Raw genomic sequence first — 24,120 nt, 5'->3', positions numbered from 1 at the left:
CAGTTCTGGAAGAGCCAGAATCTAACTGTTTGGAGCAGGAGTGAGGAAGAAAGACCAGTTATGGCACAAAGCCCAGAGTTTTCATGCAACTTATGCTATTGTTGTAAAGGAATAAAAACTATGCACACCAGTCACAGAACTATGTATTTCATAGAGCAGAGACAAAGCATTTTCATCTTGCTGCTGTAGTCTTTATTTCTCTAATCACAGCTGTGTTTCAGTTTCCTGGATTCTGCACTGCAACAGAGGTAACACAAATTGCATCTCAATGTTGAAAGAAGCAGGCACGTAGTGTGTTATATTATACAAAAGCTAAGGAAACAGTCATCTCTGTAGTATATGCTCCTAGAGGAGCTGTGATATTAAAGAGAGAATCACACCACAGCTCTGTACTCTCCTAGATATTATATTATATGGCAAAAGTAATAAAATTGGTGTCAATGGTGGAAGTTTCTGGACATGGTGCTGCAATATCGAAGAGGTAAATTTAGTCATGTCAAAGCAGCGGGGATTTTTGGATGCTGGGTTACAATAGAACAGAGTTATAGGCTCCCTGCTGCATGCTGGTCTGTAACAGTTTAGGGGAACATAATGAGGTTTAAGATGCTGAAGTAAACCTGTAAAATCCTTCTTTAAATTTATTCTCAATGGACTGGAGAATCCAAATTTCCAGAGAGAGCTGCAACTCCTAATCACTCTTGCAACCCTTTTTACAGCACTGACATTAATAATTGTTAGCTAAAAAGTGTCTCACTGGGGATTTATATTAAAGTAGCTTGTTACGAATGATGGGTTTTGTTCCTCAGTGGGGGGCAGGGAGAGAGAAAGAGCAGAAGGCTAAAGAATCTTTGGAACCCAGCCTGAACTTTCCAACTGCTCCGGAGTCCAAAGACCTTTTACCAAAAGTAGAACTACGAGTGGGAAGTGATCAGATCTGCTGCCGAGCAGGTGCACGCTGTACTCCATTCGGTTCCTGCTCCCTACACATCCTTCCTTCCCCAAACAATTTTTTTTGCAGACTAACGTGGTGCTCTGCTCTCACAAGTTAAGAACATCACAAAACTGACTCTGCCACTTGTGAAACAACACAGGTGACTCAGAGTCTGTGCAGACTGCAGCACCAAAGGAAGAGTTAAATGTTCAAGATCCCTAACACAGATCTCAGGATAAAACTGAACCTTGGTCCAAACAAATGCAAAAATTTGCAGAGGTTAAAATATATATAGGTAATCCCCTTCCTCTCCCCAGTCCCTCCAAGCTACTAATGTGAACTGGCACTGAATGCATTAGCATCTCTCTTTCTGCAGTGTGGCTGGCTCAGGTGGAACCAGACAGTGATGAAGATATCAAAAGAATGCATGGTCTAAAGGTGTAAAATCCTGCAGCTTGATAGGGATAATGTCTCATCACAGTGAAAGTTCTAGTGCACCCTCAAATGTCAATTGCTTGCTATTCCCTTGTTCTTGAGATTTCCAGCCTGATTCCTAGTCTGAATTATTGGATGATTATTTGATCTGAGAGATGCCCATCACTCGCTAATACAGTATTGGTGTTCCTTATATAAGCAGCCCCCACTGATACAACCGATCCTTATGTTAAGCTATACACACGTATCAGTTTAACCTGCCATTGTGTTAACTCCGAACACCACATATAATGTGATTATGCAGCTGCACAAACACATAATTGTAGGCTTTTTGTTTGAATCAGTCTGCTGAATAACTGCTCCGGAATCCAAGCTTTTGTTAAAAAGTTCCCCAACCCTTGTAGCTGGGAAGACAATTATCAAAAGATGAATGAAATATAATTGATGCAGTGATATCTAACTGAGTCTGCAGACATCCTGAAACTATTATTTCTGTGAACTGCTCCCATCCAGCTCGGAATGTCGACTCTGAAGTATAATGTCGACAATTTAAAATGTCAGTATCCACTCCTGATCATTTCAGCAGAAACATCTCATCCATTGTTGCTTGGAATAATAGTGATGCATATGGAGGGAGATCATTTCCCCTATCCCACCAACCCCCGTAGCAACATCCAGTTGAAACAAAGAATTCAAACACCCCTCCCATCATTTAACGTCATCTCCACCTCTGTCCCAAAAGAGGGAGGGAGGGAGGAAGGAAATGCAGGCCTTCTCCAAAAATTCTAACTGCATCCTGAGTACCAAAAACCAAAACCATCTTCCCCAGACACAGTCTTTGGTACCAAAAGCCCTGATTCCCTCTAATAATTACTGCAACCCAGTTACACCTTTTCAATACCACACTCTCCAAAATCTGGGGGGAATTTAAAATAAACTGAACATAAAAAATCCACAAGATACTGTACTAATTTCAGTGTTAGGGAATGGTGGTCAGAGTAGGGTAAACAGTGCTCCATATTCTGGGATCTCTACTGCATAATTTAGGTCCAATATGCTACATAGGATACAGGGCCTTGTGTTACTTCTTTTCCTCCTCCACCTAACAGGTATGTCCCATCATTCCACTGATCCATGTCCAATCTGTTCCAAGTTATACCAGTATCTATCTCTTTCTATACAATCCAATTTGAATCCCTAAGGAGCCTGGAGTAGGTGACGCAGATGCTCTCTTCTCCTGCCAGACAGCTGAGCTCACCTAATAAGCCTAGATAGTTTTGAGAAACAACTGAAGGTGGCCTCAAGAAAATTTAACCCTTCTCATAATTTCCTACAGTAGCATGAACGACAACTGTTTTCACCAGGTGATTATAGGACGTATTCTGTGCTGCTTCTGGGAAACATTCAGGAGCAAAATTGAGATTCCAAGATTGAGAAGAGAGAGTTTTATTTCTAGCCTCCTGAATTTCAAGTTGCAGAGAATTTGACCAGGTTGATTGAAGTTGCAGATACCCAGACCTTGAGAACATCTGAAACCTCAACATTCCATCCTGCCGCTTTTCCCAGCTGACTTGTCCATCTGCCTCTCCCATCTCATTACCCCCCCTCACACACACACTCTGCCTCTTTTGTCTGCAGTCATACAACCATCTTCTAGGAGCCCTTCAGATCTCATAGCTGAGCAAGGCTGAGCTTATCCTGGGATGGGAAGCCTTCAAAGAATACCTAACTGCTGCAGGAATTGGGGTTGGGGATTCAGGAGCTGGCTCTCTTCCCTCTGAATCACTATTGAACCAACTTCTCAGCATGGTGATACAGGCTGGGGGTGTTGTGCTGCTGCAGGAGCTACCCATTGAATGAGATCTATATATAAGCCTGACTTTTTAGGGTCATCAGGTGTCCACAGATCTAGAGCAGGGATGGCCAACCTGTGGCTCTGGAGCCACATGCAGCTCTTCAGAATTACTATGCGGCTCTTTGTATTGGCATTGACTACGAGGCTGGAGCTACAGGTGCCAACTTTGCAATGTGCCGGGGGGGTGCTCACTGCTCAACCCCTGGCTCTGCCACAGGCTATGCCCCCATTCCACCCCTTCCCAGCCCATCCCCCAAGCCTGCTGTGCCCTCACTCCTTCTCCTCCCACCCCCGAGCCTCCTGCACACCACGAAACGGCTGATCGGGAGGTATGGGGCGGGGAGGTACTGATTGGCAGGGCTGCTGGTGGGTGGGAGGTGCTAGGAGTGGTGGGGAGCTGATGGGGGGCTACTGACGTATTACTGTGACTCTTTGGCAATGTACATTGGTAAATTCTGGCTCCTTCTCAGGCTCAGGTTGGCTACCCCTGATCTAGAGGCATCGTTGACAGTTTTGCCAGGACACCAAGGGCTGTATTCTATCTCCCTAGATCTCTTCAGCTCTTGCAACTGGAGATAGTATTCTTCTTCACTTCCTGTCCTAACCTCCTGTACAGTGTTGCTGGAGTGCTACAGTCTCCCCAAGAGGCGGCTGCATCTCAATGGGGAGCAAAATCGTCTCTGTACAGTTTGCACAGCCCTACAAGGACTTTGGGGATGAAAAGGAAGATAAAAAATGTAATTTAACAATACTGCTCTTCTCCTGTTTCTCAGAGAAGCAATAGAAACTATCTAAAACATAAACTACAAATATATACATTTCAAAGCTTTCCCACCCATTATATTTGTGCTGCTTTCTGAGGAGTGGCTTTACCCTTTCAGACGGTAAGTCTGTGTTTTGTCTTTTTCCTCTTTTCCATCACCATTTTTCATGTATTTGAGGCCTTTTTCAAGCACATGCTGCTCTGAATTACAGTGGTGCTGATACAAACTCAATAAAGTAGTCTGTATCACTAGAGAGCACTAACTTTGAAGTGGCTGAGATGGGCGAAGGGGCAACATTGGAACTAATGACCCATCATACAACAGGATGGAAAAGGAGAAAGTTTATATATTCGTTTGTCCCAAAGATCCATCTTCAGCATCTAGAAGAACATCTCCCCCTGCTAGGCATTTTTCATATAGGGATAGACAAACTAGGTATACTAGAACCCATTTGAATCTCTGCCTAAAACAATTCTGAAGGTTTGAAAAAGTTTGGTGAACTCTCCCTCCTACCCAGTTTGGCACCTCCTGCTTTCAACTAGTTTAGAGAGTAAAAGCCCAAAAATTCCACTCACAAAAATGTTCTAGTAATACATCTATATCTTGAAAATAGATATTCATTCTGTGTTTGTATAGCATCCACGACTGGGACTCCGAGGCACTACTGCACTAAAGCAATCTGGAGGATCATTTTGCAAACTTGCTTATTACATGCTTGCGACCATGGCAGGATGCTGAAGGACTGTGAGGAACCGTTCCATCATTGTCCCTTTCTTGTCCTTATACATTTCCCATTACCGCCTTTCCAGCACTTTGATCCCAATTGCTCTTTTAACTTGTTCTTTGGCACCAACTTCATTTTAAGCAAGCGGGGCTGTTGTTTCATGCTCACAGTTACTGCCCTACAACCAGACTCCCTTTGGGTGCATTTCTGGTTAAATTCATATTGATTTATGGGCCAATTATGTGAATGATTCTAAAACCATCTTAGTCTTTATTCTGTGTATTATACTGACTATGTGGCTTTTCTGTACATGACTCATAAATTAAGGCCATTGAAACATACTGCATGTTCTATAATATATCATAGGTTGTCAACATGGGTAGCCGTCTGTCACAAGTCGGACTGGAAAAAGACATTTAATATTCAATTGGTTTTGAGGATTATCCATATTACCAAGATTTTTTTTTTCTGATTCAATTGGCAAGATTTTGCAACAAAAAGGAGTAAGGTCAGAGATATTCCGAAGATGGTAGTTGCAGAAAACTGGACTCGTCACACAGATTCAGAAACATATTTGATTTTGCAACAATATTGACTGCTAGCATAACATCATACCTTTGGGCTGGTGAGTGGCAAAAGGGATCAAATCTAAAACCATGAGCCTCTACTGCTTGAGCTAAAAAAATGCAGCTATGTTAGCCAAGGCTGTAACAGATTCAACCCCCCTGTCTGTAGCCCACCATCACGGAAATGACAACACTTGAGGGGAATAGCAGTCTATAATGCAAAATAAAACTCACCCTTTCTATAAGTCTCATTCTCCACCTTTGGAAGCTTCTCCATCATCAGTTAAGGGTGAAAGAAATAACCTCTCTCTTGCCACTGTTTCTGGAGTTCAGTGGGATCCTGCCAAGCCTAGTCCTGTGTATTCGCTCATGAATGGCGGACAAGAAAGCTGCCAGAGAGATCACCCCTGAATGCTGAAGTCCCAATGGAGTCAGAGTGGAGAAAACAGCCTTTGGGGTAGCACTCAGTAACCCCATAAACTAGCTGTTTGGGCCCACATCTCTGACACCCAGGCTGCAAAGGAGATCACATTTTTACACCATAAATATGCCTGATATTTGTTTATTAAGTATCATTTTTTTCTGGTGTGCACAGAGGATAAAATTCATGTCTGTGCAGGGGGCCTGCACTAAGTCTACGCATTACTTATGTCCCATTTAAGCCCTCAAAAAGCAAAGCTTAAGTGGGACTTCAGTAGTAGCAGAGAGTTTGTGCTGGCCCTCTGCACAAGGATGAATTTAATCAGAGTCCCTATTCTCGGTATTAAGGGCCTGATCCAGAAGGAACTTTCCATTTCCCCACCATCCTGTTGAGGAAGCTCAAGGATCCCTGAGCTGCTTGAGAAAGTCTCAGCAAAAGCAAAACACTTCAGAACCAAGTTTACTTTACATCCAGGATTCACCAAACTGGTGAAAAGCAGGGGCGGCTCCAGGCACCAGCGCAGCAAGTGCGTTCCTGGGGCGGCAAGCCGGGGGGGTGGGATGCTGGTCGTTGTGAGGGCGGCAGTCAAACTGCCTTCGGTGGCGTTTCTATGGGAGGTTCGCCGGTCCCGCGCTTCGGCGGAAATTCGGCGGCGGGTATGCCAAAGGTGCAGAACCGGCAGACCTCCCACAGAAATGCCGCCGAAGGCTGCCAGACTGATGTGCTTGGGGTGGCAAAAACATAGAGCCGCCTCTGGTGAAAAGCAACCTGTGTACGATATCTTTACAAACAGTATCTTGCAAGCAATGACTGTGCACTCTTAGGTTGGGATTTTTCTGATGAGGACATTTTAAAACTCAGTGAAAACACCCCAGCTCCTCCTCTCTCTCCCCCTGCCCCTCCCCCCGGTAAAATTTGTGACTTGAGTATTAAACACACTTCAATTGTACCGCTAGTGTTATTCAGTGGCACCACAGCCTCTTAGTGGCTTCAGACAGTTGCAGGCAGCTCCTCCATACATTTCAGCATGAGTAAAGTATTAAAATCCCCAATGATGCATATAAATTCAGGACACGGTTCAGATCTTTTGGGCTTTGCTCTTGAGGTTGGCAAGAACCTATGGAATTCCTGCTTTATTGCATATGGGGAAAAGTCCCCTTATATCTTGCCATATATTTTATATACAAAAGCCCAGTAAGTAATCAGCAGGAGAACTCAATTTATTCACACTGAGCCCGCTTCAAAGATCTGATGCATTAACAGAATGTCATTTTCTTTTGTGGTTTTGCATATCACCTGTAGCCCCGGGCTGCACTCTCATCAATTCTTGAAAGCCAAACAAAGTCAGCCTGGGTCAGCATTGGACTTTATAGGTGCTGTGGGAAGTAGTGCTGATGAGTCAGAGGAAAGACTGCCAGCCACTGAGTCATTATTGAGCTAGTGACACAGCATGGTGTTGGGGAGCCTTTTTGCTCCTTTTTTTCCTGCCCAGAAAACATTTAAGACACAAATTCTGTCTCTTTGTGGTCATTAATGATCCCATGGCACTTTTGAAAAACAAAACAAGGCTGTTAATCTTGGCGTTCTGGCCAAATTCCATTGTGTAAAAAACAGTCGTTACCCTAAATTCCTAAGGCGTTAATGCTGCAGTTCTAATTGCATATGGGATGTGTCTTCATATCCTGTTGCATTAGCCCCGCTGTGGTCTGCTTAACAGCTGTTACGCTCTACCCCAGAGGTAACTGAAGCTTATTGATTAGCAAAGGGATCTTTTCAGCATACAGTTTGTATATAGCAGTTAAGTTTGTAAATAGCTTTGAGGCCAATTGGGAGGAGAGGACCTATGTAAATCTAGGATTATGTTGATATTATTTTGTGCTATATGCAAAGACTGCAGGGCCTGATTCACCACTGCCTTGCATCTGTGTCATCCTTTACACCTGGATAAAATGGGTGTAAAATGGTACCAAAGCAGAATGAAAGTTATTCCCCCGGCCTAGCAGCAGAAGAGCTAGAGAGAGGGCATGAAGGGCCCTGTGCTCATGAAAGGAGAGAGTAGAGACAATACAGCATCCTCACCCCTTTTCAGCAACAGGCCACCCTTGGGAGCACCACATCATTACAGTTCCTAGGTTTTAAAGCAGGAGGTGGGCAGCTGGGAACTATCAGTCTTCTGGAACGGAGCCAGACCCGGGGGGGAGCTGCTGTACTCAGCATGCTCCCTTCCAACAGGGTAAGTTTCCAGCAGAAGTTTGCATGGGAGTCAGTGTGGCTCTCTGAAACATTAACTCATCCTCCGTGGCTTGGAGGGGGAGCTTGTAAGTGCAGGGGAGGGAGCCTCTGCCAGCACAGCTCTTGAGCGAGCTTATACAATGGCAGCTGAACAGCATGCAGGGGCTCCCTTTCCAGGAGTGGACCAGGATGGGCCCCATTTCTTATCTCTTGAGGTCTGTACACCATGACTCTTCCATGCCTGCCCACAAATCCTGCCCTAGAGATTGGCAATGGACTGTTTTCAGAGCACCTTCCCAGGGGCTTCCCTTAGAGAAGGGGAGAATATCCCCAATAGTTGTAATGTAGGAACCTTCTATCAGACAACAATTGCACTAGTTAACACCCTCTCCTTCCTTCCACCCTTGCGCCAGATGCAGTGCACAGTGATTGCTGGTTCTCAGCCTGTAATCTGCTTAATCAAGGCAAGATTGACTGGCTGAGCTATCACATACCAGACCAGGAAGTACTGTGTTGAGAGTCTGACCTCATCAAAAATGTCTGCCCAATAACATGGAGACGGTGCCAGAGTAATTACTCAACCATGAAGCATTTATCAGCGCTCGTATTCTGAAATGCACTTGCCTGGCTACATAATAAATGCTAAATTAATTTCTCAAAATGTCATCTTGATTCAGTGCTTTCTTCCCCCGGCCCAATGTCGAGGTGAAGCTTTCAACAAAGTGTCACACAGAGATCCCCAAATGAGTCACAGACGATATCAAACAGTACACAGCAGCCTGCTCCAATGCAGCTATAACCTTTCCCTCTCAATGCGCTCACTTTGTTTCCAGAAGTCAAAGAGGATGAAGCCAGCCAGCGGCTTAGTTGTTCTCCTTTCCCCAGATCCAGGACCCTAAAAGTTCTCTGAGCAGATGGAAACTTCTGCCATCAATTGCCTAAGCCCACCGTGGCCTGCATCAGTCTGTTTGCTGTGATTCACAGGCTGAGTGGGATTTTCCACTCTACTTGAACAACAAGCTCTTCATGTTGGGTGGGGGAAGGAGGGGAGAGTAGGAAGAACAAGACTAGTATGTTCACCCTCAGACTATTTTTGGAGCAAGGAGTTGAAGAGGGGAGGCCAAGAGTTCACTAGAGCCCTGAGCGACCAGCTATAGATCCATCAGTTACAGGTACGTCATATTTTTGGAGAAGGGGTGCACAATCATTGACTGAATTCCTGCTACTGAAAAACGAATAAGCTTAAGGGGAAATCTCCACAAATACATAGGCTCTTCACTCATGGAGAAAAAAGAAATTGTAGGAGACAGTTTTGTATACACAGGGAAGTTGTGGAGACTTCCTGACTCGCCGTCAACAATTGGAGGGTGTGTTATTTCATATATAACAATATATCTATATATAAAAATCAAAGAGGAGTCTACAGTTTCCTGGCAGCATGCAACCGTGATGAAGTAGCAACCTTGAGATCTCAGTCACACAGAGGAACACTGGAACAAACTGAGATCTGTCTGTGATGCCACATCCAAAATATCAGGTAACAATCAACACCTTAGATCCAAATCTGAAATTATAACTTTAGATTGTCCCCCAACCTTAAAGTTAAGGATGTGGTGTTTGCAGGGTCAGGGCCATTGTCAGTGGAGGTGTTACTTGTAACAATAGGCAGTACATTTGCAGACAGAAGTATTGCTAATGGTGTTCCTTAAGTTTGTCTCCATTTTTCTATCGTAAACCCTTCTTTCAGTATTTTAAGAAGTCAGCTGTAAAAATTAGCTCTGGGCTGGAACTTGGCAATCAAGGAATCTCTCTGGGAGCATTTTACTTTATATGGATATATACAAACACACACATATCCCACATTTGCAATATAACAAAAGTCTGAGGATTAAATATAAAGATTTTCTCAGAAGCTAGTCAGCTGAAAGATTTTATTTGCATTCTTGTATTTTTAAAAAAAATCCAAAAAGTTAGCAGATAGTCCTTAAGGTGGCCTAATTGCTTTCGGCATTACAAAATATATGTATACTTTTCATGGCCTACATATATACTCTTTTAAGAATGGTTATTGTGTGTGAATGCAGTAGTTACATTTATAAGTAGCTTGGAAGGATTAGATTTTTGTCAGTAAATGTCAATTTCACTGTATACACACACAGGCAAAAAATATTTCCATTGATAAAGATTGAAATGTACACAGGCAGAGAAAGAAAAAAGCTGCTTGAGACCTTATTAGAGTTTGATTTAAAGATATTTACTTTATATATTTTGACATATGATATTGACAATTTGTGTTTTAATGGTTATAAAACTTTAACTTTCTGAATCTCAACATCTACTGTCATTAAATGATTATCGTCAGACTTCACCATAAATTTCCCACAACTGAAAATTTAAATAGGTAAAAATAGAAAAATGCTTAAACACAAACATCAATATTATTCATCAAAATTATTTTAAAAATTGAATTCTGCAAAGTTACCCCATAAAAATATTGATTTTCTCTAAAGTGCTTTCTCCATTATTCCATTTGTCCTACCGGTCCCTTGTTTGAAAATATGCATTGTGTATACAATGGCCAAGATTTTCAAAAAAGGACTACCAGTAGTTATTTTGGGCCATTTTTTGTGATATTCAAACCAAGGAGTATTTTTAAACTACACTTGAAATATACTGCACCCCACACTTTAACTGGCTGGTTTTGTAATATTACAAATAGACTTCTTAAATTGTCATACACTGAAAGGGATGCACAATGCATTGGTTAAGCCCAGAACAGAAGATCTTGAAAATGTATTTCTGTAGAGTGGCACAAAGGAAACACTCTGGAGATTCTAAGTCAAGGCTGACACCCTTATCAGCTTCTGTTTAGAGCAGAGATCAGTCCAAACCAGTCTGGAGAAGTTCAGATACGAACCTGGTAGCTCAGGCATCTCTCTAGTTTAGCAACAATATTTAGGACTTATGTAGACCTCATAGTACTTTACAGAGCTAGGTAAATATTATCCCCTTTTGATAAGTGGAGAAATGGAAGACCAGAGAGGTGAAGTGACTTGCCCAAGGCAGGTCTAGCAAGTTGATAGCAGATATGAACCTTGGTCTGGGAGTCCTATTCACTGGACCACACCATGAATATATTTAAAAACTTAAACTTACCGGGGGACCTTGGTTTCCTTTAGATCCAGGAAGTCCCAGTAAAAATGGAAATAGGGTAGGTCCAACAGGGTCAAAGACCTGAAACCCATCAACAGCAGCAGGGGTTGTGAGGTTGAAGGCTTGCACACTGGTTCTGGAGGTATGATGAACAGATCCAGGGGTTGATTTGGTGTACAGTAGAGGAACTAGGCTAGGAACGGATTTCCTGGTTGGTAGTGGCAATAGCATTTTTGAAATGGGTCCACTGGTCAGGTTCTCCGGGTTTTGTTTCATGGTCATGGGGTGGACGTCTCTAGATGTGTTTTCAATCTTCTTCCTCACTGGCTTTACAGTGCTGGGGGTTTCAGAGGGCTTGGTGGATGTTTTTTGGTTGATCATCTTTTTGGTCTCTTGCTCCAACTCTTTCCTGCTGATGGCAGTGGAGTTTTGGCCAGCAGGCAGGAAGTTTCTGACTGTGGGAAGGGAGTGTTTCTGTGAACTTGCATTGGAAGAGGGCTGGGATATCCTGAGGGCTGCTGTAGTAGTCTGAGGGTGCGAATGGACCGGCAGCTGCATATCAGTACTCGATGGAATGGTAGACCGCACGATTGTAACCTTGGCTGCTTTGGTTGTTGACCCTGGAGAAAGCAGCTTATATGGGACCAAGGTGGTGGACACTGTAACTGGAGTCTTGAGGGGTGTTGTGATCTTGATGAGCTCTAATGTTGGGATCACAGTGGTCAGGTTCTTCAAACCCTGTAGCAAGAACTTAGGCTGCAGAGGGGCCATTGGGGAGGCACTGGGATCCCTGGGCAAGAGCGGGACAAGCGGGGGCAGATTCGGCCGGAAGGTGTCCGCTTGCCTGCAATGTTTTTTCAGGTATTTACAGTAATTATGAGCTGCCTTGGCGGAAGGATAAATATCGAACTGGCAAATGGCGCCTTCAAACTGTATCGAGTGCTGGTTCATTTTCCCTAAGAGAAAAGACCCTTGTGGATCCAATGCCTCATCTTTTTTAAAATGCAAATCTGCCTGTAGTCTTTGCTTCCCACAAGAAGTAAATAAAGTTACCATCTGGCCTCGGATGTCAATGGCCATGTTATGCCAGTGGCCATCGTGAACATTGTAATCAAAATATACAGAGCGCTTGTGGCCTACGTACACGATGACCTTCCCGGGGATGAACTGGACCCCCAGCTGCAGTTTTTTCTTCTTGCTCTTGACAGAGAATAGAAAAGCATTGTTGATGCGGTGGGAGCACAAGCTCAGCACTAGGGCCAAGTCTGTGCCGAAGGCAGTGGGGATGATGGTACGAATGGGTGCCTCGACGCGTGCTCGCTGAGTGAAGATGACCCCCGATTTGAAAGGGATAACCCCCTGAGGAACCGAGCGTGAGGAAGACCACGCACTCAATGGCTTCTTCCCTGCCAGGCCCAATCTTTGAAGAATGTCCACATCTGAAAGAGAGGGGCAAAGAGCATGAGTACCCAGGCAAACCAGGGCCTGATCCAACACCATCTGAGTCAATAAGAATTTTTCCAAGGGCACCATGGGCAGCTGATTGGACCCCAAATGTGGTGGATTATAGATTGTGCCTACCTTCCGCTCCACCCAGACTGGTTTAAAACAGACAGTCAGGTCATGGATGCATCTATTTTGTCGTGATTTCCAGGCTAAGAGCCCATACAGTGTCAGTTCAGTATCTCATAGGAATTGCCATAATGAACCAAAATCATGGTCCAATCTAGCCCAGTATCCTGTCTCCAACAGTGGTCCAGTGGCAAATGTTTTGAAGGAAGGTGGAAGAAAACCCAGTCACAGTAGACAGTTTGGGATATAACCTACTCCCATGGAATGTTTCCTCCTAAGCCCCAATATCACACATTTGGGATTTAATGTTGGATATGACCATTTGGCGGAAGTTGAGTTATGACTTGACGTAGTCAGACACGTAATAAAAAAATTGATTTGAGACTAAAAAATTTTTTCCTCACAGAGGGTAGGGAGCAGAATTTTATGGAGTGGAGACCCATATCTCCATCTTTCCAGACACACCAGCTCCATCACTTATGACAGACCCATGGCCTTTGATGATACTACATGTTAATAGTTTTATTTTTGTTTTTTTTTTAAAAAGAGAAAGTAATCCCAGGCATAAGAAGGCTGCATCTAGGCTTAACCGAGCCAGTGAAGGTCTCACCTTGTAGCATTAGTTAAAATGGATGATCACAGAGCTTTAAAATTTTGTACAAAAGTTGGAAGGACCATACACATATATGAAGTGTTATGAACATTAACCTGGATGGTAGCTGAATAGGCTGATGTCCACTATCCTGGGTGAGAGGCATGCAATGGGCAGATTGAGGCAGAATCCTTTGGCTCCTGGCCCCATGGTCAGAGGGGCTGCTTATAAAGAGCAGAGAGTCTAAAACTGATTAGCAGGCAACATCAGCACAAATTACATCCAATTGGCTGCCAGCTGGGCCACAATGCTTGACTTGGGAGAATGCTGAGAGCTCAAGAGAAGGAGGAAGACAAAGGTCCATGAGGGTGGGGATGGGGGTGGGGCAGGAGGAGCTGTTAAGGCAAGTATTTTCTGGGGTTGGGCAGGGATATGGCAAAACTGGGGGAGGGGGTATTTAGAATTAATTAAGAAATGGGGGTATTTAGAATCCAATTCTGTTCCCATTTGAATCAACAGCAAAGCTCCCATTGACTTCTATTAGGAGTTGAAGGAAGGCCTATAGAACATAATAAATCTTTCCACAGGATGTTTAAGCCAAGGACAGAGTTCTCTATTAAATTTGATAGGGTCTAATGTCTATAGAGAACCCTATTGCTTCCTCTCTATTAAATGCTATAGGACTTTTCCTTAAGGGATTAGAGTAGGATCAGACCTTTATCCCTATTCTACTCTTCATTTCACAAACAGGGTTGCTATCTTTGTTCCATTAGCTTGCCGGGAAAAGTAGCTATTCAGAAAGGAGATAAAGAGGGTTATATTTTTCCTGGCATAAACACAACTGATAAATTGCAATCCCTATTCCTAGATTGCCACCTAATCTTCCTATGGGAATTATCAATGGTAGAATCTAGCCTGGAGAGGGTTGCACGCCTGATTTACTCATTCCGAATGCCTACATCCAAAAGGGAAGAGTTTAAACAATCAGGAGCATAACCGTGCCAGCCACAGCTGCACTTCAATTAACATCACAGGCCTCACAGATGAAAAAATGAGCAGAAGAAAAATAATCCAAGAAAAAAAAAATTCCCCCAAAATGGCCCTCATAATTTGGCCTCCTTCACCCTTAACTGTGACATATTCAACGCAGTTCTCAGTATTTGTGGATGTGGAACAGAAAGTTTGTGAGTGTTCGTTAGAAAGGCTGCAAACTTAAGCCCGTCTGAGGCCTAGCATGGGCTCTGGCCAGGAAGAGAGAACACTAGAAAGAGAAGAGTTCTGTTCTTAGACTTTGGCAAACCATAACCATTTTTGTACATTAGAACAAGTAAATCAATATTTAGTTTGTCTGGGACTTGCTTTATTTCCCACCCGGCTTTTTTATTTTTAAGGCATTTAAATTCCCTTTATAGCAGACAGAACCACAGAGAAGTTTAGGGGTCAACTGTGAAGGGGATGGAAATTCTCTCTCAATTACCTCTATGCTGAGGGGATTATTTATTGTATGAGCACGTATGGATTTATTAATATCAGTGTTTATCTCTGGCTAAATGAGCCCCTGGTTCCCAGGCATTCTCCTCCCTTATTACCCAATAGAGATTTCCGTCCTCACAGCATGGATAGAATCCCCCCACCCGCTGCTGAATGGGGGAGGTACAGAGCTATCCTCAAATTCACTTCTGTCTTCTGGATCATTTCCCAACTCCTTTCCAATGCTAAGGGCCAAATCCTGGCTCTAGTGAAGTCAAGTGGGAGCCTTGCCATGGACTTCAAAGGGCCCAGGATCTGGCCCTAAGGAAATAAATTTGCTGCTTAAATCTAGGAGCTAAATGCTGGCTTCCAATTGCTAGATGTATTTTTAGGTTCTCTTCAAGAGATGTATTGTAGTGACAAGGCAGAAATATTTTGTACTCTAGGGAGCTGCTCCGCGAAGACATAACTATGTTTCCCCTGTTCGGAGGATGCTGCTGTTTGAAATATAAATCCAACTGCCTCATTAGCTACTGTATCAAATTGTGTTGGAAAAAATATATGATTGGGCCAGAAGCCCAATGTCTGATTACAGCAGACCTTGTGCAGGGGATGTGTGGATTCTCTGGCTCTGTGCTCAGCCACCCAGCCCAGCACACCTGTATGCTCAGCCCACCTCTGCTACTACATCCCACACTGAACTGGTGGGCATGTCCCCAAATGAGTTCCATGAAGGGATGTCGTCAACTAGTGTACAACTAAAGGCGAACAAGTGCCACTTTTGGCTTCTTTAAACTGCTTTGAATTTATTGAAGCCTTACCTTTTCCCGCCAACTTTCACCTCCTAGAATTACCATCAAGACATGTTTTTTAAAAATGGATGGACTAAAGCTTTCTGTCTCTTACCCCCGTGTAACTAAGACTATATCTACACTGGAACTTTTGTTGGTATAACTTAAGTCACTCAGGGATGTGGAAAAAACCACCCCCTTGAGTGACATAAGTTACAGTGACAGAAATGCCAGTGTGGACAGTGCTATGTTGGTGGGAGACATTCTCCTGCCAACATAGCTACCACCGCTTATTGGAGGTGGTTTAATTATGTCAACGGGAGAGCTCTCCTCTCCCACCGGCACAGAGCGGCTACCCGAGAGACTTACAGCAATGCAGCTGCATTGGTACAGCTGTGCCACGGTAAGGTCTCTAGTGTAGACATGGCCTAATTGTGGTACCCAAGTAGCAGTATTTTGGGGCTGAGGGCAAATTTCTCTCCAGTATGGGAAGCTATATGGAGAAGGAATTCCTGAACTATCATATCCTTGAAAGAGGTGCTCACCAAAAGCTGAAATATCAAACTTATTTCCCTCCCACCCCCACAAAACCAGAAAGTCGGAGAGGAATAACTCTTAGTTTACTAGCTTCTGCTGGCTTAGATCTAGTACCTCCATCCAAAGTTTGGTTGAATGAAGTCAAAATTTCAAAGCTATTGGCCTGGAACCTCAGCTAGTGCCCAATCGGTGCAGCTCCACTGACATCAATGGAAGGACACAGATTACACCAGATGAGGACCTGGACTATTAGCTTTTGAATTTGTAGCATTTGTATGGATGCTGCATTTCCAGTGTACGCAGTTCTCCCCTTCCCCTTTTAGTTCTACAGTTTCAAAACCATACAGCATCGACCTAACTCCACTTCCATTCGAGTCAATGGTAAAACTCCCGCTGCTCAGTTGCGGGGAACCAGAGTTAGATTATCCCAACCTTACATTCTTGAGTGATAAACCAGCGCTAGGCATAAGCAGACTAACCAGCTCCAGGGAGCCCCTATTCACTTTTTAGTATACGAACTTGCCTGTTTCAGTATTGGGGCGAGGAGGGCAACAATATTTCTGCTTATGGTCCCTAGTGGGCTAGCACCAGCTTTGGATAATACAGACTCAAACTTCTCATGTTCGCTTGCACCATTTGCCTGAATTTTATTTGGAGGCCCACATCAAACATTTTAAAGGAAAGAGCTATCCCTTTACGTGTAAGGAAATCATCCTTCTCTCTTCCAAAAACGTAGGATGTTTTAGGGAAGGGAATTCATTCCATCAGAGGCAGGGTTTTCATTGCACTATGCAATCAAATGGAAGGCTTTTTGTCTGCGTGTACACACAATGAAAATTCGTTTTATATGGACGGCAACAACCAAAAACATTTAAACATCCCATAATTATCCTGGGAGTAAAAAGAGCAATAAACATAACTCCAAAAAATGGAGCATTAAAAATCTATTTAAAAAAAAATAGCTCAAACACGGTATTTGTTAGCCCTCTTATGTTAACATAAAACTTGCTCTGAAAACTGCTTGACTAAGTGATTCAACCAGATGTTCACTTCCTTTACAGGAAAGTAGAATTTGGAAAATATTACATTTTTTAAAATTGCTGGTGGCAGGGACTGCTCCGTGGGCTGCGTTTCAGCTGAGCTTCAACCAACTTTCTATTTTTCCTTCATGTTTTGGAGCCTAAGAGGCCTGGAGCCTGCTAGTCCACTTATTATTGCCTGCTGATTATATAGGAAGTTGTTCAGTTCCAGCCTGCACCCTGAGTAAATCATGTGGAGGAGGTGTTGCTATTTTAAGACAGAGGAGGTGGCTCTCTGACAAACAGATGCTCAGTTTCCACCATCCAGCTGTGGAGAGAAAGAATTCTTTTTATCATCATCAACTGGGGAACTTCCTGGATCCCCATGCAGGTCACTAGAAAAGTGGTAAAGAAACTTAGAAATCTCTCAAGAACAGCAAGTGTGAAAATTTAGCTTGTGAAATGTGAACGTTTCTCTAAGGATATGATCCAGCTCATTGAAATCAAATGAACAAGCTCCTATTAAAATCAGTGGGAGACGATCAGGTCATAAGCCATTTGATTCTTCCTCCCCATCACCCCCAAAGAAATTTTGTCTGTATGAGAGGCAGGAGTAGCGGGAGTGGGAGTGTAAAAAGATCAACAGAAATTAGATTGCATTATGGCTTAGGAGGCAATGACTGGGGAATAGATCGTTGGGCATTTTTATACTGGGCACGTGTATCTGCGTCTAACGTGCCTTATCTCTAGTTGAAAGCTATTAAAGTCACCGGGGAGGAATCTGGTCCAATATCTTATTGCTGGGCTTTTGGTGGGTGGAAAGCACAAGGAACCCACATTAAGGGTAGCTGAGCCAATTGCATCCCCACACTGGCTTGCATAGGAGGTAGGAAAAGCACAGTATATAGCATACTGGCTCACTGAAGGACAATACCACCTTTCCCAGGTGAAGAGCGAGTGCAGCTATGAGGGAGGAGAAATTGGCTAGAACCGGGGGGTGGGGGGGGAAGAAGGGGGCATAACCCAGCATGAATGAGTAGATGAAAGCCACATGACGCTCCCTTGCTCAGCATGAGCTGACTCATACTGTGCGAGATTAGGGTACATTTGGCATGCATCTTGGATAGGGAAGAGACCATGTCTGGATGTACTAGGATTCTTCTATTATTGCTCTGGATAACATTGGAGTTATATTGCATCCGCAGCATTGCATTGTGCCAAGTGATGAAACTCAAGGAAAACAGCAGCAGGTGTTTTCCCATACCTGGGCAGCAGGTGGTTTCATAGCCTTTTTTGAAACAGGCAACATCCTCTTTGTGCCTCAGATTCTGCTTCTGTAAAATGGGGATTATAATTAGGGCCCTACCAAACTCACGGCCATGAAAAATGCGCCACAGAGCGTGAAATCTGGTCTTCTGTATGTTTTAACCTTTACTATTCACGTTTTACAGCATTTCTCAAATTGGGGGTCCTGACCCAAAAGGGAGTTACAGGGGGGTTGCAAAATTATTTTAGAGGGGTCATGGTATTATCACCCTTACTTCTGCACTGCCTTCAGAGCTGGGAGGTAGGAGAGCGGTGTCTATTGGCTGGGTGCCCAGCTCTGAAGGCAGCACCCCCCCGCAACCCCCACCAGCAGCACAGAAGTAAGGATGGCAATACTATACCATGCCACCCTTACTTCTGCACTGCTGCCTTCAGAGCTGGGAAGCCAGAGAGTGGCAGCTGCTGACTGAGGGTCCAGATCTGTGAGCAGCAGCACAGAAGGAAGGATGGCAATACCAGACCATGCCATCCTTCCTTCTGCGCTGGTGCTGGCGGCGGCTCTGCCTTCAGAGCTGTGCTCCTGGCCAGCAGCTGCCGCTCTCCAGCTGCCCAGCTTTGAAGGCAGCGCTGCCGCCAGGAGCAGTGCAGTGCACAGGTAACGGTAGCAGTATCGCAACGCCCCTTACAATAATCTTGTGACTCCCACACAACTCCTTTTTGGGTCAGGACCCCTACAATTACAACACTGTGAAATTTCAGATTAAAATAGCTGGAATCATGACATTTACAATTTTTAAAAAATCCTATGACCGTGAAATTGACCAAAATGAACTGTGAATATGGTAGGGCCCTAATTATAATACTTATCAGCCTCCCAGGGATGCTTAACTCATTAGTGACCCACCTCATTTTTTTTTAAAAATAATTTAGGTGCCGAAAGATGAAGATATGTACATAGATCTGAAAATCCCATGAGGAGTCCATCTGCATCTTTAGGCACCCCGATACCTTCAAACGTCTGGCCCTAACTGCTGGTCTCCCAGTCTGGATAGCCTACGCAGGTCAGCACTTGAACTAGCAGCAGCAAAGCAGCAGAAGTTAGTACATTAAGTCTGCGCATTAGGCTCTTGATTAGATAAAGTTATTTAAACTGAAGCCAAGCCCCTTGGCTAAAATTTGCTTATACGTTTTTCTTTGTCAGACAAAAAACAAACAAACACACAAGTGTAATTTACCTTCAGAACTCCCCTGTGCGAATCCAAGGAAACAGGTAAAATATAAAACAGTCCAGAGAAAGAGGGATCCCCTAAAAATCAGAGAAGGGGAAAAAAATCAGGTTTTTGTTACAATTTAAAAATATTTATAATATAAAACATTACTTAAGTCTGGCTGTTAAAGGCCAAAAAAATAAGCTTCATACTGAACAAGGGCTCAATCATGCATTTATTGAAGTCAATGGAGGGTGTTGTCATTAACAACAATAGCTGGAGGATCAGACCCTCACAGCACAGAACTGACTGCTTGCTTCTTATTGGGACTCCATAACCAGAATCCTACTTGAGGGCCCAATCAAAAGCCCACTGATGTCCATAGGAACTTGTCCATTGACTGCAACAGGCTTTGGATCAGCGCTTGAATCGGGACCAGAGCTATATGCAGGGATGTCAAGGGTGTCAGATCATCAGTCCTACAGAAAGACCAAAGCTGCGTGTTTGCTGCAGCACTGTCCAGGGTAGAATGCCAGGATGCAAAGTCACACAGAAGCAATTCAAAATAAGGAGAAAGATGGACTTGACCAAAGTGTATGTATAAGGGGATGAGAGGATACACAGTAAGTGTCATTAAGTTCCCTTTGCATCTGAGTAAACAAAGTTTGAATCCTGCTGCTCTGACATTCATCTAGAACAAATTTTGCGACAAGCCCTATGTGGTTTAATTTATTTTCTTCTAAAGAAAGGATACAAAGAGAAGGGATAGTCTGTTTACCCTTTGGTACCCAGCACAGTTAGAGCACTACCATTAATGCATTTCTCATTAGCTCAATGTGTAGAGAAATCTTGCTTGCCAGTGGTAGGGGTTAAGATAAATGCCCATAGGAGTTGCAGCATTCCAAGTTATGTGAGGCACTCCTCTGCTTCTACAGAACCAGACTAACACGGCTACCCCTCTGATACTCTGGAAGGTTGTGTTTCACACCTGTGAAGCTGCATTTGGCAAAGCTGTCTGTTAGCTACACTATAAGCTTCTAGGTACCAGTGAAAGCGGTAGCAGGGAGGAAAAGCTATACCAGAAAGGTAGCAGAAATCACCCCTGAGCCCACAAATTGTTTGATCTGTATCAAAATAATGCAAAAGCATAAGAAACCCCTTGGTTAAATTCACTCAGAACTATCTGTGGAAAGTTACGAGATTAAATTCTCTCGTCTTCTAGAGGAGATTTAATAGCTAGGTTGAAGTATCAAGGCCATTAGACAGCTGGAGGAAGAGACAAAAATGTAAACTATATAAAATCCTCCGCCAGAGAAAGAAAAAACATGGATCATTCATAAGTTGCTAGTACTACTTCATTTCAGTCAGACCAATATTATATCCGGGGTGGGAGTGGGATAAAGACATGAAATAGATCCTATTCATAGCTGGTGAATGAAAATAATTGTATATTTATTTGAATATTTTAGAGTAGTGTTTCCCAGCCGTTCTGGTTTCAGCTCTTGCACACGAAAAGCTTTGTAGAGGTATTTTATTAGGTTGGGTCTTTCCACCAGCTGTTGTAGAACAATGCAGCTCCATTGACTTCAGTGAAGCTATACCTATTTATACCAGCCGAGCATCTGGCCTATTAACTTTAGTAGAGAAATCCATGCATGAACCCCACTGCTTGCTAGGTTTTAAAACCTGACTAAAAAAAGCACTGGAACAATCCCACACCATCAGGGAAATTAATTTGATGGACCAAATCGTTATTTTGCAGTCTCCTTGCTCCTGATTCCAGGCTTCACCTTTCAGGCATAGGAGGGACCCCAGGGCTGCTCTAACTTATTCCCATGTTATAAAGGTCCCCAGGGACCACCCAACAACTCAGAATAGCTAAATAATGCATCCCAGCCACTCTTCTTGCTGCACCATTACACTAGCCACATACAACCCAGGGAACCCTCCCTGCCCCAGTGGAATTCCTGGCTGCTTCCTGGTCTCTTTATGCCACAGGCGTGATGTAAAAAAGACCAGAAGCCAGCTCGGACCCCCGACCCTCATTTCTGTGACCCGTCAAACTGACAAAAACCACCATCTATTAGAACTCAGATGTGGCTTAGTTCTTCTGTGTTGAGCATGGGCTGCAGAGTCACAGCTATTGCACAGAGCTTAAAAAAGGGCCTTAGTCAGGGGTGGGGGCGGGGGGTGTTTCCTCAATAGGAAAAAAAGCACATTGTTCTTAACTTGTGTTCACTAACTCATGGTAATTAAAATGAGGTAAAATCCTAGTGAAGACAAGGCAGTTTGTAGCTTTCACACACTAGCAGGTTGAGTTAGAGAGAGCCCAGGGTTTACTACAACCTGCTAACTAGTGTTAAGACTGCAAAATGCCTTGGTCGTCACTCAGATTTTACCTTTTCTTTGATTCCATGTGGTAGTTCACATGAATGAAGAGCACCTTTTTCCTAGTGAGAACAAGGCCTCTGTGTCTATATACAGCCTGGATGTTTTTATAGTACCAAACAACCCTATGAATCTGTCACCAATTGAGTCACCCCTCAAAATGTACCAAGTTAAAGCCCATTATTTTTAATAAAAAAAGGCAGCGAGGAAGGGAAAATCCCCATAATTTGCTTCTAGATTTCCTGTTGACCAACAAGCAAGGGGAACAAGCTTCAGGGAAAATCTAGCACACGATTCTGTTGCACAGACACTGACTGGGCAGTAAAAGAGATGGATTCACAGCACAGGCTCCAGCTGGCACTGGACACACTGCTGCTCTCCTCAGACAGCCAATACAGTACAAGATTGGAATGAGGACAAGTGCCAGAATGCTGAAGAAAAACACTTTGGCAAAATATACCAGCTTAATGGAAAAAGTGAATGCTGCTTCCAAATGGCAGACCTGTGTCTGATGGGGCTGTTAATTATTGCAGGTTTTTTATAACGTGAGCTCTTTTTCCGTTACAACTCTATACAGTGACAGGGTTGCATAAGCGATTTGAGTAGCAGTAAGCAAGGGAGAGTTTTCTCCTTATATAGAGCTAGCAGATCTATCTATTCCTTTATCTCTGCTCCATTCCATCGCTAGTGATTTTCAGAGTCACCCATAACAGTACCCCTCTATGGGTGTGTACATGCATGCATCACAGCAAGAACAAATATCTCCAGCAAGCTCAATTAGTTCCTGCAAACCCTCAGAGACACCAGGTGAAACCCACCATAAGACCTATCCACCACATAAGCCCTGCATTCAAGACCGAGAAGGTGCCCTTCCAGTCTCTCCATAGGGGTAACTTCCATTCAACGCTAGCCACAATGAATTCAGTGGAGCTACTGATTTGCAGAATGGACTGTAGGACCAAACCCACAGACTTCAGCCTATCACGTCTTACCTTGCATTCACTATATTTTGTAACATACAGGAATGCACTGATTCAGTGACGACAAAGCCACTGCTAAAAAGTATCATCTTATCTTGGACTAATCACTCAGGAGTACCTTCTTCTGCACTAAGGACAAAAATGGAATCCGGCTGCTGAGAACTGCTCTTCGAAAAGACTAAATGAATGTTTCCTGCTATGAGGTCGGAGAGTGTTTCTGAGAGGTGAACACATACAGGTCCTGCCCAAGAGCCTAAATCCTAAACACAGCATCATGGCTGAGATTTTCAGAGACGCCTAACCCATTTGGATACTTAGTTCCCAATAGAAACTGAAAAATCTCAGCCTACGAGTACAGACTTTAAACTGTCCCACGAAACAAAATGTGAACAAAAATCAGTTTCCCCACTATACTCAGTGAAAGTCTTTTTATTTCGTGTCTGTATAGCACCTAGAACAGCAGGGCCCCCGTCCACACCTGGGGTTCAAAGGTGCTATCTCAACACTGCTGCTGCTAATACTTACCTACTCAGACCCAAGCTCCGGCTGCCTGGTCAGGTTTCATCATCCACAACTGAAGCAATAGTTCAATGTCTAGAGGTGTGAGTAACGCAATAACGCCTAGAATATCAAACTCTGGTCCCTGACAAATCAAAAGCCTCTCCTCACCTTTATCATACATCTATCAGAAAGAAACTGTGTGCCCTTCTTGGGATCCTAAAGGATACATATGTTGCTTTATGAATGACGCCTCACATTGTTCTTTGACAGAATCCTGTCCTGCAGCACTGACCTCTTATTTATTTACACAATGCCTATCAGAGCATCCAGATGCTATAGCAAAATTCCACTTGCCCAAGGCAAGTAACTTTTCTGAGAGGGGAGTCAAATAACATCAATTTTTGACCCCAGTCATCAACAACTGTCATCATAAGAGGCAGAAAGGCAGATTTTGTGCCCAGATTGTTTTCACGATAACTTCAAAAGACTGGAAACCGGGGAGTTGACCTAGAAGCAATCACTCAGCTGCAAGTGAGGAAAAAGGAAAGCTGTCTCTGGTAACAGCCCTTAGTTGCTTTTAAGCAAAGAACAGATAAGAATGTGCGCTTCTGGAATGCTAAGTACTTATCACACCAGATTTTAAGATGAGAACTGAAAACTCATTGCAAGTGTAGCCTGAAAGAAAGGGAAAAAACCACATGCCCTAAGACATCAG

At 43.6% G+C, this 24,120-nt stretch overlaps 1 protein-coding gene across 17 annotated transcripts in view; it reads right to left on the bottom strand.

The window, feature by feature from the left end:
• LOC123352512 (collagen alpha-1(XXVII) chain B-like) overlaps positions 1 to 24,120 on the bottom strand; it is a 287,024-nt gene that overhangs the window by 192,272 nt on the left and 70,632 nt on the right. For all 17 annotated transcript variants that reach the window (XM_044992754.1, XM_044992742.1, XM_044992753.1 and 14 more), the window contains 2 exons: positions 19,564 to 19,634; positions 11,085 to 12,520 (listed from right to left, as the gene is read on the bottom strand). In XM_044992754.1, coding sequence (XP_044848689.1) covers positions 11,085 to 12,520; positions 19,564 to 19,634 — 1,507 coding nt within the window. The remainder of the gene's footprint in view (positions 1 to 11,084; positions 12,521 to 19,563; positions 19,635 to 24,120) is intronic.

Source organism: Mauremys mutica, chromosome 18 (genome assembly GCF_020497125.1).
Source record: "Mauremys mutica isolate MM-2020 ecotype Southern chromosome 18, ASM2049712v1, whole genome shotgun sequence".
Lineage (NCBI taxonomy): Eukaryota > Metazoa > Chordata > Testudines > Geoemydidae > Mauremys > Mauremys mutica.
Note: the sequence above shows the minus strand (reverse complement) of the source record. Positions and strands in the feature narration are given on the sequence as shown.